General features: G+C 42.9%; 2 protein-coding genes across 9 annotated transcripts in view; both read left to right on the forward strand.

Moving 5' to 3' along the window:
- Positions 1-2,383, forward strand: part of ZNF283 (zinc finger protein 283) — a 44,963-nt gene extending 42,580 nt beyond the window's left edge. Inside the window, exon 5 of the transcript XR_006640265.1 lies at positions 2,144-2,383. The gene's annotated coding sequence lies outside the window, so the exon portion shown is untranslated. The remainder of the gene's footprint in view (positions 1-2,143) is intronic.
- A 4,914-nt stretch (positions 2,384-7,297) lies between these two features.
- LOC123327513 (zinc finger protein 45-like) overlaps positions 7,298-17,205 on the forward strand; it is a 40,479-nt gene continuing 30,571 nt past the window's right edge. For 4 of the 8 annotated variants that reach the window (XM_045163501.1, XM_045163498.1, XM_045163499.1 and 1 more), the window contains exons 1-4: positions 7,298-7,434; positions 14,884-15,045; positions 15,129-15,201; positions 16,410-16,467. In XM_045163501.1, coding sequence (XP_045019436.1) covers positions 16,453-16,467 — 15 coding nt within the window. In that variant the 5' untranslated portion in view covers positions 7,298-7,434; positions 14,884-15,045; positions 15,129-15,201; positions 16,410-16,452. Of the gene's footprint in view, positions 7,439-9,940; positions 10,027-11,024; positions 11,253-14,883; positions 15,046-15,128; positions 15,202-16,409; positions 16,468-17,205 lie in introns of those variants that run through there. The other 4 variants (XM_045163497.1, XM_045163494.1, XM_045163496.1 and 1 more) reach the window with 4 other exon arrangements.

Raw genomic sequence — 17,205 nt, forward strand, 5'->3', positions numbered from 1 at the left:
GTCAGTCGTGTCGGACTCTTAGCGGCCTCATGGACTGCAGCCTACCAGGCTCCTCCGTCCATGGGACTTTCCAGGCAATAGTACTGGAGTGGGTTGCCATTAGGTCTTCCCAAAAGCCTGTTTGGGGCCGTATTCAGCTTCAGAAAATCTGATCTCGTGATCCAATCTGTGTCTTCTTGCTGGGATCCTCCATTCTTCCATTCTAACGCTAAGATTCTGGCTTCCCTCCTTTATCTGCCACAGACCCCAAGCGGCTGTGAGGGGAGAGATACGAGGAATCGGCAGAGACAAAAGCCAAGAGTTTCAGTGACAATCCACACAGCCACGCAACTGCTGCTCATCCAAAAGCCACGCATCATTGAAATAAGCACCATCACCCAATTAAATAATGACATACAAACGTACACTTCATGGAGACACGTCTACACATACGAGTTTCTCAATAGGTACATAAATCTCTGCTGCTCTCGCAGACACGAGCCTTACATTCGAGGACCGACACGTCTTGTCCGCGCCCGGAGCGTCCTCGCCTTGAGCGCCGGTCACCAGACGGCTACCGAAATAGACTATGGAAGCGTGTGCCGTTTGGGGGATCTACTTAACACGTAGGGACTCCGCCACCGGAAGAGCACCCAGGGCCCGAGGCTGATGCGAGCCCGGTGGCTTCTGGGAAATGCAGTCCATCCGGAACATTTCTGGCGCTGAGAGAGCTCGGCGATCCGAACGCGCAGATGCCAGGACTGTGTCAGCGCGCGGTGGAGAACGGCTAGACCCCTCTGAAGGAAGATGGTAGCTGGTGAGGTTAGCATACGTGGAAAAAGCGAGTGGAATCTGCGTCCGGTCTGTAGAAGGCGAGTGGAATCTGCGTCCGGTCTGTAGAAGGCGGGGTGGAATCCTGGGAACTTCAGAGCCCCAAACCTGCGGCAGGAGGAGAGGGCGGGCTCTTGGGTACGGTGTTTTCTTGGGTATGAGCTCTGAGGATTGGGACTTCAGTCTTTTGACCCCCATCCCTACCCCCATTCCCGCTCAGGTAGCATCAGCATCCCGAGTAGCGCCAGAAGCACACCTGGCATTAAGTGTGCATTTGTTTTTAAAGAAAGAACCCCTGGGGTTGTGTGTTTGCGTTTTCATTTTCTGTGTTTTTGTGGTACCTCAATGTGTGTCTGTAACCGTATATGGTGGCTCAGCAGTAAAGAATCCGCCAGTCAATGCAGAAGATGGGGGTTCTATCCCTGGGTGGGAAAGATCCCCTGAAGAAGGAAATGGCAACCTGCTTCAGTTTTCTTGCCAGGGAGATCCCATGGACAGAGAATCCTGGCAGGCTACAGACCTTGAGGACAAAGAGAGTCAGACACGACTTAGCGACTAAACAACCACTATGTATGGGATTGTTTTTCTGTTTGGTTTGTTTCCTAGAGTGTAAATGTGAAGATGGTTTGTTTCAGATTTTGAGATATTATAAAACTTGTTAAGCACACTTTCTTCCCACTCCTCCATCCCCACCCTGAAATTCCTCCTGCCCAGTATCTTGCGTTTCTTTCCGTTAAGGGCTACCTCTGGCTGACTTTTGCCAGAGACATACGCTAGCAGGGCCAACTCAACCATTAGACACAGTATGCAAAACGTCTAGAGCCCACAATACTCTTTGTTGTTGTTTAGTCGCTTTTTCTGACTCTTTGTGACGCCATGAACTGCAGCACCTCAGGCTTCCCCATCCTTCAACTATCGCGCAGAATTTGTTCAAATTCATGTCCACTGAGCCCGTGATGCCACCCAACCATCTCATCCTCTGTCGCCCCCTTCTCCTGCCCTCAATCTTTTCCAACATCAGTGTCTTTTCCAATGAGTCGGCTCTTCACATCAAAATATTGGAACTTCAGCATCAGTCTTTCCAGTGAATATTCAGGGTTGATTTTAGGGGCCTACTAATAAGTCTTTTAAAATCAGAAATAAACTAATTTTTGGTCAAAGGAAATGTTTAATTCAAAGACACTCAACTTATTATTATTACTATACCTAAAGAATCACAAAATAGTTATTTTTATTTTCTATTTATTGATGAAGGGCCCCATAGAAGTTCTAATACAGCCCTGCATCTTACCCAAATCAAATCAGATTTCAATTCAGCCTTATTCCTCTTCAGTTCTTCCGTGAGACTTGTGAAAACAGCGCTGTACCTGCTGACCTTAGGTGAAACTGCAGTAAACTCTGACCTTCCCTCATGTGAGTCTTCCATGATCCCAGGATGAAGTGGAACATTTCCTTCTCCAGCTGTCTGGGCACCTTGAAAATGAAGTTTGAACACATATTTTGGTCTCCTAATAAAACTTCCCTTCCCAGACTCTTTGTAAATAAGCATTAAAAAGTTTGGGTGCTTTTGTGACTGTGTGTGGAATTATATAATATAATGCACATTTTGAGGCCTGTGAGATTATGGCTTTAGTTATGAGACTGTGTGTTTTTATCTGTGAGTATGACTTAAAATGTATGTGATGCCTTGAAAGACATGCTTTTATTATGTGGGCATTTTACAGATATTGTGAATGTGGATTACTTAAAACAGGCTTATTAAGTGTGAACAGGCTTATTAAGTGAGAAACTACATGAAATGGAAATGTGTGATTCTGATTATATGAATATAGAACCCTGTGGTATTATGACTGTATATCTTGTTGAGTGACGATAAGCTGCTTTTACTCTTCTCAACAATGAATGAGAGGAATGTTGCACCTTTATGGAACAATAACTTTAAGATTTGGGTTAAAGGATTTGCTATTTATTTGGTAAATCATTTGGATATTTTATGCTGTATTACTTAGCCTTAAAAAGAAGAAATTCCGACACATGCTATAACACGGATGTATCTAGAGAATGTTGTACTAAGTGAAACAAGCCCATCACAAAAAGATGAATACAAGAAAAGAAAACTGCAGACTAATATCTCTGAAAAACATAGATGCAAAACTTCTCAACAAAATATCAACAAATTGAACTCAACAGAGTATTAAAAGGATCATATACTAGGACCAGGGTTTCCCTGGTGGCTCAGTGGTAAAGAATATGACTGCCAATGCAGGAGACATGGGTTTGATCCCTGGGTTGGGAAGATCCCTTGGAGAAAGAAATGGCTACCCACTCCAGTATTCTTGCCCAGGAAATCCCAGGGACAGAGGAGCCTGGCAGGCTACAGGCCATGGGGTCACAAAAGAGTCAGACATGACTTAGCGACTAAACAACACTAGGACCAAGTGGGATTTATCCCTCTGATACAAGGATGATTCAACATATGCAATATGTACCATGTTACATCACTTTAACAGGATGAAAGATAAAAATCATAGGACCATCTCAATAGATACAGAAAAAGCATTTGACAGTACAACATCCTTTGATGATAAAAACTCTCAACAAATTGGTATAGATGGAACATAACATAATAGAAGCCATATACGTCAGAGCTAACATCATACTCAGTGATGAAAGGTTGAAAGCTTTTCCTTTATAAACAGAAACAAAACAAAGGTGCCCACTCTCACCACTTCTATTCCACAGAGTACTGGAAGTCCTAGCTGAGCAATCAAAATATAAAGAAATTAAAAGGCATCCAAGTCAGAGAGGAAGAAATAAAATTGCCTTTGCAGATATAAACAAAAGATATATATAAATAAATATATATTTTCTAAACACTGTACATCAAAACTGTTAGAACTCATTAGTGCCTTCTGTCAAGTTGAATAATACAAAATTAACATACAAAAACCAGTTGCTATTTTTATACAGTAACAATATACGTAAAATAATTCCATTCACAATATCACTAAAGACAATAAAAATACTTAGGAATAAATTTAAATAAGGAGATGAAAGACCTGTATACCAAAAATGATAAGACTTTGATGGAAGAAATTGAAGAGACAAATAAGCAGAAAAATATGCTGTGTACTTGGATCAGAAGGATTAATATCATTAAAATGTCCCTACTACCCAAAAGCCGTCTGTCTATAGACTCAGTGCAATTTGTATCAAAATTCCCATGGCATATTTCACAGAAATAGAAAAAAAATTCTAATATTTTGTTTGGAGCCACAAAAACCTGTAATAGCCAAAGCAATCACAAGAAAGAAGAACAAAGCCAGAGACATCCCACTTCCTAATTCCAAACTCTACTACAAAGATGGGCTTCCCAGTAGCTCAGGTGATAAAGAATCTGCCTCCAATGCAGGAGACCCAGTTCCAATTCCTGGGTCAGGAAGATCCCCTGGAGAAGAGAATGGATACCCACTCCAGTATTCTTGCCTGAAAAGTTCCACGGACAGAGGAACCTGGCAGGCTGCAGTCCATGGGTTCACAAAGAGTTAGACATGACTGAGTAACTAACATAGCAATTCTACTTCTGCTTGTATATTCAAAATAAATGAAAATAGTTATTTGAAGAGGTATGTGCACTCCCATGTTTCTTTCAGCATTATTCACAATAGGGAAACAACCTAAGTGTTGAAGTTGTGGCATATATACAATGGAATTTATTCAGCCATAAGAAAGAAAAGAAACAGACCTATTTGCAAAGCAAAGGTGGGTATTATGCTAAAGTGAGATTAAATCAGATAGAGAGATACTGTTTATTATCACTTGTATGTGGAATCTTAAAAAAGGCGAATTCATAAATACAGAGTAGAATGATAGCTATTACAGGTTGGGGGCTGGGTGTGAATGGGATACTGTTTTTTAAGGGTACAAATTTGGACTAGAAGATAAGTCCTGGAGAGCTAATGGACAGCATAGTGATATAATCAATAATACTGTATTATAAACTTCAAAGTTTCTAAGGGACTAGACCCTACTTGTTCTGAAACCAAAAAAGTCATGAAAACTAGTTGAGGTGATAGAAGTGTTAGCTGACACTAAGATGATAATCATATTGCAATACATTAGTGCATCAAATCAACATATGTTGTACCTTAAAATTACACATCAATTAACCGGTTAAAAAGGAATAAGAATTACATGGTGTGATTTCTTAATTGGAAGACAAGTAACTTTTTCAAAATACAAGTAATATTTCAATTCCCTAACGATGTAAGAAAACCAAAACAAAGAAAAGTGGAGCATTTTCCTGCTTCTGTTTCACGTCCCATTCAATGGTTGCATCTCATTTTCTTGGCCAAGGTTGAATACACGGCCAGGTAGTAAAGAAGATGGTTCATTATAGCTCAGTTCAGTTTAGTTCAGTCGCTCGGTCGTGTCTGACTCTTTGTGACCCCATGAATCGCAGCATGCCAGGCCTCCCTGTCTGTCACCATCTCCCGGAGTTCACTCAAACATGTCCATCGAGTTGGTGATGCCATCCAGCCATCTCATCCTCTGTTGTCCCCTTTTCTCCTGCCCCCAATCCCTTCCAGCATCAGTCTTTTCCAATGAGTCAACTCTTTGCATGAGGTGGCCAAAGTACTGGAGTTTGAGCTTTAGCATCATTCCTTCCAAAGAACACCCAGGGCTGATCTCCTTTAGAATGGACTGGTTCTCAAGAGTCTTCTCCAGCACCACAGTTCAAAAGCATCAATTCTTCGGCACTCATCTTTCTTCACAGTCCAAGTCTCACATCCATACATGGTCACTGGAAAAACCATAGCCTTGATTAGACGGACCTTTGTTGGCAAAGTAATGTCTCTGCTTTTCAATATGCTATCTAGGTTGGTCATAACTTTCCTTCCAAGGAGTAGGCGTCTTTTAATTTCATGGCTGCAGTCACCATCTGCAGTGATTTTGGAGCCCCAGAAAAATAAAGTCTGACACTGTTTCCACTGTTTCCCCATCTATTCCCCATGAAGTGATGGGACCAGATGCCATGATCTTCGTTTTCTGAATGTTGAGCTTTAAGCCAACTTTTTCACTCTCCACTTTCACTTTCATCAAGAGACTTTTGAGTTCCTCTTCACTTTCTGCCATAAGGGTGGTATCATCTGCATATCTGAGGTTATTGATATTTCTCCCGGAAATCTTGATTCCAGCTTGTGCTTCTTCCACTCCAGCATTTCTCATGATGTACTCTGCATAGAAGTTAAATAAGCAGGGTGACAATAACAGCCTTGACATACTCCTTTTCCTATTTGGAACCAGTCTGTTGTTCCATGTCCAGTTCTAACTGTTGCTTCCTGACCTGCATAAAGGTTTCTCAAGAGGCAGGTCAGGTGGTCTGGTATTCCCATCTCTTTCAGAATTTTCCACAGTTTATTGTGATCCACACAGTCAAAGGCTTTGGCATAGTCAATAAAGCAGAAATAGATGTTTTTCTGGAACTCTCTTGCTTTTTTGATGATCCAGTGGACGTTGGCAATTTGATCTCTGGTTCCTCTGCCTTTTCTAAAACCAGCTTGAACATCTGGAAGTTCACGGTTCACGTATTGCTGAAGCCTGGCTTGGAGAATTTTGAGCATTACTTTACTAGCGTTGTGAGATGAGTGCAATTGTGCAGTAGTTTGAGCATTCTTTGGCACTGCCTTTCTTTGGGATTGGAATGAAAACTGACCTTTTCCAGTCCTGTGGCCACTGCTGAGTTTTCCAAATTTGCTGGCATATTGTGTGCAGCACTTTCACAGCATCACCTTTCAGGATTTGAAATAGCTCAACTGGAATTCCATCACCTACACTAGCTTTGTTCATCGTGATGCTTTCTAAGGCCCACTTGACTTCACATTCCAGGATGTCTGGCTCTAGGTGAGTGATCACACCATCGTGATTATCTGGGTCGTGAAGATCTTTTTTGTACAGTTCTTCTGTGTATTTTTGACACCTTTTCTTAATATCTTCTTCTTCTGTTAGGTCCATTCCATCTCTGTCCTTTATCGAGCCCATCTTTGCATGAAATGTTCCCTTGGTATCTTTAATTTTCTTGAAGAGATCTCTCACACATACCACGCCTTTACAGTTATTTGCCATTTACTTTTCCATACATATTTCCAATTTCTGTCAGGAAACGAGGGGGGGGAAAAAAAGCCAGGTTCTACAAGCGCCCGACGGCTTACACATATTCCACCTGCTAATTCAAAAGTAAAATTGCAGACAGGTGGGAAGCTCAGCGGCAGAGAGCATTCTGGGAGGTGTAGTATCGGAGGCTTCCTGTGATTCGGAACTTCCGCTCCGGGAAAGCGCGGAGGGGTTATTCGCTGCGCTGGAGAAATAAAAAGCCATAATCAGCGCTGTGCGTGTCTCGTGGTATTTCGCCTACCGGAGGGTAAGAACACGAACCTCGCTGCTTTCGTGGATTCTGGGAAATTCGATTTAGGCCTGCGCTGTCAAACACGCCACTTCCTGTCGGGGGCGGGGCAGTGGCTCCTTCCCCTCTCGGGGATCCTGGGAAATGTAGTCCAGGAGCTGCTAATAGTTGGAGGTATTTCCGCTTTAGGAGGTTGCGATTACGGCCTTCGGTTCTCACAGGTAGGTGAGTGATTCCTTGGGAGCCTGCCGTCTCTTTTAACTTTTCTGACCCGGCCCTGGGATCAGCTGGACTCGGTATTCGGTCGCAGGGCAGAAAAGCCGCGACTTGCGACAGAGGGCAGGATGGAAGGGCGAGGGCGGCCGCTTGCCTTCCTCTTAACGGCTGAATTCTCTGCGTGCGGACTGAAATCGGCAGTTTGACTGTCTCCAGGTCTCTTTGCTGTCCAATCCGCCTCCTCCAGCACCTTCCACACCGTTAGTTACTTCCTAGCTAGGTAACGCACCCCACTCCAGTACTCTTGCCTGGAAAATCCCATGGACGGAGGAGCCTGGTAGGCTGCAGTCCATGGGGTCGCTAAGAGTCGGGCATGACTGAGCGAATTCCCTTTCACTTTTCACTTTCATGCATTGGAGAAGGAAATGGCAACCCACTCCAGTGTTCTTGCCTGGAGAATCCCAGGGACGGGGGAGCCTGATGAGCTGCCGTCTGTGGGGTCGCACAGAGTCGGACACGACTGAAGTGACTTAGCAGCAGCAGCAGCAGCGAGGTAACGTTAGATGCGAATTTATTCTTTCTGTTCCTTGGATTCATTTTCTATAAAAAGGGATGTTAAGAGTATAAGGCAGGTACTCACTTGCCTTTCGTAGATAGAAAAGCAGTCTATCGAAATAGTCAACCATTAGGAAACTGGCTGTAGAGGAGACTTTTGGGATCAATTTGTGCAGGTAGGTTGAAATTTTATTGTAGAGGATTTGAAAGCAGGTTAGTGAGTTTGGCCGTCTTTGTAAAAATTTGAAAGCATTCTCATTTAATCTTATTTTAAATATTATTTAAAGCTTGTATACTGATTATAGAAGAAATGCACATTCATTGTAGACAATTCAGAAAATGTAGAGCTATGACATAGTTAAAACCATTACGAATTATCCATGCAGATACGTATGTTATAACTTATAGGATGTGTATGACGTATATAGGACACAGACCTATAGGATATAGACGATTATCAACATTTAAGTGCATTTCTGTTTAGCAGCTTTTCTATATGTATTTATCTATATTATATACAATTGTTATCAGATTATTCATATCCTTAACTCTTAATTCTGGAAATTTCCAGACAACCTGCCAGGCTCCTCTGTCCCTGGAATTCTCCAGGCAAGAATACCGGAGTGGGTTGCCCTTTCCTTCTCCAGGGGATCTTTCCGACCCAGGGATAGAACCTGGGTCTCTCTCATTGCTAGCAGATTCTTTACCATCTGAGCCATGGGGGAAGCCCTGTGTAACAGTCGCCCTGCTTCAGTTCTTGCTGATCTTGTTACATCGCTCTGTCCCCATGCACAGGTTTTTCCCATTGAGTATTTTAAAACAAACCCAGATGTTGAGTCAATAGAACTTAAACATTAATTATTATACCGAGACTATATTAATTTGCTAAAACTTGTTGTTCCATCGTTCAGTTGGGTCTGACTCTTTGCAACCCCATGTACTGCAGCATGCCACATCACTGACACATCACTGAATGTAAGAGGCACCTGAAATGACAGATCCATGTATTATTTGTAAAAGTGGAAAAAAAAATTCAAGATGGACTATTGAGTTGCAGCAGGGGGCGATATATCATAAAAACAAGTAAGCTGAAGTTAAAGATCATGACATGGTTAGATGAGAAGAAATAAGTTAGTGTATCTGAAGTACAGTGCTTCAGTTCAGTCGTTTAGTCGTGTCTGACTCTTTGCGACCCCATGGACTGCAGCATGCCAGGCTTCCCTGTCCATCACCAACTCCCAGAGCTTGCTCAAACTCATGTCCATCCAGTCGGTGATGCCATCAACCATCTCATCCTCTGTTGTTTCCTTCTCCTCCTGCCTTCAGTCTTTTCCAGCATCAAAGTCTTTTCCAGTGAGTCAGCTCTTTGCATCAGATGGTCAAAGTATTGGAGCTTCAGCTTCTACTGGTACAAAATATCACAGCCTGGCTGGCATAGACAACAGAAACAAATTTTCTCAGTCTGGAGCTAGGAGTCTGTCAGCAGATTTGGTTTCTTCTGAGGCCTCTCTCCGTGGCTTGCAGATGGCTGCCTTCTTGTCATGTCCTCACAAGGTCTTTCCTTTGTGTGTGTGCATGCCCCTACTATCCCTGTTTATGTCCACTTTCTTCATAGAAGGATACCAGTCAGATTGATTTAGGGCCCACCCTAATGACCTCGTTTTAACTGAATCACCCCTTTAAATGCCTTGTCTGCCAATGCAGTCACATTCTGAGGTTCTGGTGATTAGGACTTCCATGTGTGGGTTTAGGGGTAGGACTCACAATTCAGTCCATAACAGGTATTAACAGCAACTCTAAGATTTTTCACACTTGGCCACTAGGAGAATGTTTTTTATATAAGAAAGTTAGATAGAGTTGGAATTATGAAAGGAAAATGATAAATTTCCTGTGCTGCTTTGGAGTTGCACTTGCTATGGGCATATAACTCTCAGTTTCATCTTTCTCTCCTATTAGGCTACAGGGACCTCTGATTCATGGACCTGGTCCTGTTCTTTTTGGAGAGTCCAGCACAGGGGCGGCAGAGAGGAGTTATTTAGTGAGTAAGTGTGATGCAAACAGTCGCCCAGAGGGGCTATAGCCTGGAATTAGAGAACAAAATAGAAAGGCAGTCTATAGACATATGCCTTGTCTGGTGCCTCACTTTCCTTTGGCGAGCTGTAGAATTCACCAACTTTTCCCGAGTGTTCAAAGTTTGATGTATCATCAACTCTCTTGCCTTCTGGGATGGCCCACACTCTGTGAAGTGTATTTCTCTCTAAATAAATCCACTTTTTAACTTAAAAAAAAAAAAAAAAGTTGATGTATCATCGTGCCTAATATTGTCATGCTGTAAGACAGATTTCCTTGGAAGCAAATCAATTTCTTAAAAAAATGGAAGCATAGTTAATTTACAATGTTATGTTAGTTTCGAGCTTTCCAGATCACTCAGTTGGTAAAGAATCTGCCTGCAATGCAGGAGACCCTGGTTCAATTCCTGGGTCGGGAAGATCTGCTGGAGAAGGGATAGGCTACCCCCCCTAGTATTCTTGGACTTCCCTTGTGGCCCAGCTGGTAAAGAATCCGCTTGCAATGTGGGAGACCTGGTGTTGGATCCCTGGGTTGGGAAGATCCCCTGGAGAAGGGAAAGGGTACCCACTCCAGTAGTCAGACACAACTGAGTGACTTTTACTTTCATGTTAGTTTCAGGTATGCAGCACAGTGATTCAGTTATTTATATATATGTGCATATATGTATATCTATATATATTCAATACATATGTATATATAGTCTTTTCAGATTCTTTTCCCTAAAGGTTATTATAAAATACTGAGTATAGTTCCCTGTGCTGTACAGTGAGTCCTTGTTGATTATCTCTTTTGTGTATAGAACTGTGTATATTTTAATCCCAAACTCTTAATTTGTCCCTCTGCCTTCCCCTGGTAACCATAAATTTGTTGTCAAATCGATGTTAGTGTTCAGTTTTTTGTTTGTTATGTCAGAATTGTGATGGGGATGCTGAAAAAAGCTAACATTTGTTGGGCACCTCTTCTGTTTCAGTGAATTTCCAGTGCTCTGTGTGCAGTGATTATTATAGTCATTTTTTAAATGAAGAAACAGTCGAAGACAGTTGAAGAAATGACCCAGCAAATAAATGACCCTGGTGACCCAGCAAGGGGCTGAGCCAGAGTCAAACCTCAGCCGCTGGCTTTAAAACCTCCTTGTTCCAGCACTCTGTGGCCAGCACAGCTTACTTAACTTCTCTGTGCCTTGGTTTTCTCACATCAGGTAACCACAGAATTAAAGTTTTGGGGGCTTCCCTAGTGGCTCAGATGGTAAAGAATCTGCCTTCAATGCAGGAGACCTGGGTTCAATCCCTGGGTCAGGAAGATCCTCTGGAGAAGGAAATGGTACCCCACTCCAGTATTCTTGCCTGGAGAATTCCATGGACAGAGGAGCCTGGCGGGCTACAGCTGAGGGGGGCACAAAGAGTTGGACATGTGATGATTAAAAGAAATATGATGTGGAAAGTGCTTGAAATGGTGCCTGGCATGTAGTACATCCTATATGTATTATAGACTACCGTTATACTTTTTTTTCTATTACAGAAGAGTATGCAGTATGAAAAATGCAGTGAGTTATTAAAAGTGCAAAGAATACTTTAGGGTTTTCTTTTCTCCCCATTTTATTCTTTTAATAGTTCACTTTGACCATACAGTTGAGCAAAAATGAATCATTTGCATAATAACCTTTGTTGAAACTGATAACTAACAAAATTGGTTGTCTTTTGAACCTAGTCAGTTCCTGGGGCAGAGAAGGCAATGGCACCCCACTCCAGTACTCTTGCCTGGAAAATCCCATGGACAGAGCAGCCTGGTAGGCTGCAGTCCATGGGGTTGCTAAGAATAGGACACGACTGAGTGACTTCACTTTCACTTTTCACTTCCATGCATTGGAGAAGGAAATGGCAACCCACTCCAGTGTTCTTGCCTGGAGAATCCCAGGGACGGGGGAGCCTGGTGGGCCACCGTCTATGGGGTCGCACAGAGTTGGACACAACTGAAGCGACTTAGCAGCAGCAGCAGCGGTTCCTAGGGAATAATCAAATGGTCTGTATTGCGTTAAAAAGGCCTGAGTCTGCACCATTCACTATGGTAGCCATTGGCCACGTGAGACTGTTGTTCTTCAGATGTTGCTGGTGCCAACTGAGATGTGCTGTTAAGTGTAGGACACACAAGAGATTTCAAACACTGAAAAAGAATGTAAAATATCTCTGTTGCAGGTTGAAGTAATATTTTGGATATGTTGCATTAAATATATTGTTAAAGGCTACTTCTTTTTACATTTTTCAACATGTCTGCTAGAAACATTTAAATTACCCATGTAACTTGCATTATGTTTCAGCTGGGCACCACTGTTGTGAATGGAAGCCTCCATTTTTCCTCTGAGGATTTGCCTCCCAGGGCATATACAAATTACTCTTACCTCTTTAGACCTTCGAGGGCATCCTACAACAGAGAGAAGCAGGAGGCTAGTCATCAGGAGGCCTGAGTGCCACTTCTAGCCCTGCCCTGGGCTTCCTGGCTATTAGGCATTTCAGATAACAGTTTGAGGGGCAGAATAGAATACTGCAGTGGTTCTCAAACTTGGGCCATATTAGAATCACCTAAGGAAGTTGGTAAAAAGTGTAAAAACCCAGTCCTTTTTACCATTTCAATGAGTCTGGGCTTCTGTGGGTTTGTTTGTTTATTGATTTTTTTTTTTTTTTAAGTATTGTTTCTGTTTTATGTTTTGGCTTTTTTGCCTATGAGGCATGTGGAATCTCTCTGACCAGAGATTGAACCCACACCCCCTGCAGTGGAAGGCAAACTCTTAACCATTGGACCACCAGGGAAGTCCCTGGACTAATGTGTTCTTTTTTAGCTTTCTGGATGATTGTGATGATGTTCCAATCACTTCCTATTCACCTTATTTGGGAAGGTGGAATCCCTGTCCTAAACAGTATGAGATATCATCTGCGCCAGGCAGATGAGGTTGGCATAAGTTTGTTTATCACATAGAGCCATGCAAGGCCACGCATGGTTGCACTTGGGACTAGAATGAAGCAGCAGTGGCCCTGGGAGGCAGGCTCTTTATTAGACAGAGGGTAGATGGCAACCCACTCCAGTGTTCTTGCCTGGAGAATCCCAGGAACGGGGGAGCCTGGTGGGCTGCTGTCTATGGGGTCGCACAGAGTTGGACATGACTGAAGTGACTTAGCAGCAGCAGCAAGGTAACCCTTGGTTCTGGCAGGAGGATGTGGTTGGCTTGCTTGAACAATTTTGAAGCTGGCACAGAGGCGAAACCTGTTAGGTTGAGAACTAGGTGGGCTACATCTGATCATTTGTCAGGTCTTCATTTATAAAGGTGATTGAATGACAGCATGGAGAGGTTACCAAGAAAGAAGGTTTTCTGTACTTACAGTTTCCCCAAAAAAGAGACACAGCATGCCACCCAGGGCCATACAAGGCCTGTCACACACAGGAGTCATGGAGCAGAGCAAGAGGACTATGTCTTTATGACTGTAGTGGTGGGAAGTAAATAGGTGGTGACATCCCCCTTTGGGGCACTAAGAACAGGAGAGCAGGGGGCAGTGGTTGGGCGGGTTATCTTACATTGACTAAAAAGTTTGTTTGAATTTTTTCCATAACATGTTATGGACCCTTGTGACCCTCACATGCCTTGGGAAGCTGGCTTGTGGGAAATGTGTTACTAACTGTGGTTGACAGTCTGGCCCTGTGATTCAACAGACTGAGGAAGAAGTCAGGAATCACAGATGTTAAATAGCTAGAATCTAAAAACATGGTTAAGGGATGGGACTTCTTGGCGGTCCGTGGTTAGGACTCCGCACTTCCACTGCAGGGGACACGTGTTGATCCCTGGTCAGGGAACTAAGATCCCAAATGCCATGTGGTGCTGGCAAATAAATAAATTAGTTAATTAATGAGTTAAAATAAAACATGGTTAAGGGAATTCCCTGGCAGTTCAGTCTTTAGGCCCAGCACTTTCATTTCAGGGGCCCAGATTCAATCCTAGTTGGGGAACTAAGATCCCACAAGCCACGAGGTACAACCAATAAATGAATAAATAAAAACATGGTTAACCCACAGGCGAACTAGCTGGATGGGGAGTCTTCCCCAGGGAAAAGGTCATGTCTGGAGACAGCAGAGGAGCTAAGAGCTAGGCCTTCTGGGCTCTGTGAGGCTCAAAGGTGTCAGGGTAGAACTGGGAATTTTAGGCCTTACAATAGAGCTGACCGGAGCTTGGGAACTACTGCATGTTGATCACGGTTACCACCCCATGTCATGTTACCTGGGATTCATTTCCTGGTGCAGTGTCCTGACTGGACAATGAAATCACAGGCTGGGGTGCTAGGAGAGGGGTAAGAATACAGATGTTAGCAACCCTCCTCCACAGTTTCTGATTTAATTAGTTGTGAATAAGTTCTGAGGATTTCTTTGTTTTGTTTAAAAAAAACAATTTTTAAAATACAGCTTTTATAAGTTGCTTTCCATTTAAAGTCTGACCATTTTTTAAAAACTCCCCTGTGAGTCTGATGTGCTATTAGGTTAGGCTCTCGGTGAAAATCTTGACTCTTCTGTTGGCCACTGGTTAATCATAACCAAGTTAATTCCTGATTTACAGATCAGACCTTGGGACTAAGTAGTGGGATGTTGGAGATGCCAGTATTCAAATACCAGTGGTCTGATTCCAAAGCCGCCACCCTTCCTGACTCTGTTCTCATCTCCTTCAAGCAGATCCTCTGACTTCAGAGTCCTCTTCCAGTTTCCATGTCTGTCTTCTGTTCCCAGCTCTCAACCTCTCATTTCTCTTTCCATGAGACCTCAGACTCCCATCTGTGCATTTTTTTTTTTCCTAGAAGCAACAGAGATACAAGATCTAGAAGATTAGCTCCTTTGTGAGAGTGGATTCAGGTTCCTCCCCTGCCTCTTGACCTCACCAAGCCTTGGCTTCCTTGTCTGTTACGTGGAAACTACAGTCGTGACCATCATCATTTACTGAGAACTTTCTAAAATGCCAGGTACAGTGCTAAGGGCATTTAGCTTATTCATCCCTCACAGTAACCCTAGGACTGACATTCTATTTTTTTCCCTCCTGTTGTAGCTGAGGAGAGGCACAGAGGTGGAGGTGATCAGACCAGCGTCACACCGCTCATACGACACTAGATTCTTCACAGGTGTGTGGGAGGTACCTAATGGAGCAATGTGTGCCAAGTGCGTCTCAAGGTCCCTAGCACATACTTAGTGCTTATGCAGTGTTAAACATTGCCATTTGTATTGTTTTTGTCATTACTATGATTAGCTTGTTAATTAAAATGGCATACTGATTAACTTACTGTTAAATAATAGGATTCTGTTAATTTTTCTTTAGCTCAATGATATGAGTTTTTTTAAGGCCCTACTGTTAGCAAAGTCAAATTAGCAAGGTCTTATATCTTTGAAAAAGTGGTCATTTGTAGTGTCATGAAAAATTTGACACTACGACTATGAAAGTAGAATAGTGGTTACCAGGGGCCAAGGGGATAGGCAGTGGAGAGTTAAGTGTTTGATGAGTATAGAGTTTCAGTTCCTGGTGGTGGAAAAGTTCTAGAGACAGATAGTGGTGGTGATTTACAATATGAATGCACCTAATGAACTCGACACCCTAAAAAAATGGTTCAGATATAAAATTTTATGTGATATATATTTTACACAGGGAAAAAAATCATCAATGTAATCTTAAATATTAACTGCAAAGGCATCAAATTAAGTATGACAAACCAAGCAAGTATAACATGTCAGAGGCTAAAGGTGATTTTCATATGACAAAGCAACAGCCTCTGAAGGATCCAGTGATAGAAACTATTTATGAGGACAGGTTTTTCATTACTGAACACGACCTGCTTTCTGCTGCTACTGAGAAATAAGGTGCCTTGGAAGTGTTCTTTGAGCTTTCCGCCTACTCATTTAATTCTGACAGCAATCCTAGGCATTGTTTTGTTTTTATACTCCAGGTTTAATTAAAATTAAAAGTATAAGTTCTATTCGAATGGTGAAAAGTTACGTTAGCCTGTGCATTTTGCCACATAAGTTGTACTGAAATTGTAAATACAAGTTAATTATTTTAGCAAAGACAGTAGGTGTACAAGATAGACATTGTTAATCCCTCCATTTTCTGCTGTGCTGTGGGTTCAATCCCTGAGTGGGGAATATCCCCTGGAGAAGGAAATGGCAATCCACTCCAGTATTCTTGCCTAGGAAATCCCATAGACAGAGGAGTGTGGGGGGCTGCAGTCCATGGGTTCTCAAAAGTGTCAGACACAACTTAGCAACTGAACAATAACAACATGGGTCAGTGACATCCTTGACCAGACTTTGACAGTTTTTTTTCTTCTTCCCCCATCAGGCCTTCCCAAGACTCAGCAATTCCCCAGAAGGAGGAGGACAAAATGTCCAAGTTCAAAGTGAGTTGGGCTTGCCTTTCTAGGCATTCAGTTGTCACCTCATTTCTCAGCAATTAAACACATCCTGTTTCTCTTTCTTGGGAAGCCCTGAAGTGAACAGTTGAAATGAACAGTAGGCATCTGAGAACCTCTTCCAAGAAGAGTGCCAGATGATCACTGATTTTTAATTTTAATATAGTTTCATTTTTGTTGTTTTTTTACTTTTTTGTAATTTCACATATCACAGTAGAATAGATGTTAAAATAATGCTGTATACAAGTGATTCTTCAGAGAAGGCAGTGGCACCCCACTCCAGTACTTTTGCCTGGAGAATCTCATGGATGGAGGAGCCTGGTAGGCTGCAGTCCATGGGGTCGCTAAGAGTCAGACACGACTGAGCGACTTCACTTTCACATTTCACTTTCATGCATTGGAGAAGGAAATTGCAACCCACTCCAGTGTTCTTGCCTGGAGAATCCCAGGGACAGAGGAGCCTGGTGGGCTCCCATCTATGGGGTCGCACAGACTCGGACACGACTGAAGTGACTTAGCAGCAGCAGCAGCAGCACAAGTGATTCCTAGTCATGAGCGATTGTGCCCTCAGGCCGTGTCTGGAAACAGTTTTGCTGTCTGACTTGGGGGATGTTACTGATACAGTACATAAGAGCCAGGGACACTGCTAAACACCCTGCAGTGCATGCAGCAGCCCCCTTCAACAAAGAATCATCTGGCCTCAAATGTCAGAAGTGCCAAGGCTGT

Source organism: Bubalus bubalis, chromosome 18 (genome assembly GCF_019923935.1).
Source record: "Bubalus bubalis isolate 160015118507 breed Murrah chromosome 18, NDDB_SH_1, whole genome shotgun sequence".
Lineage (NCBI taxonomy): Eukaryota > Metazoa > Chordata > Mammalia > Artiodactyla > Bovidae > Bubalus > Bubalus bubalis.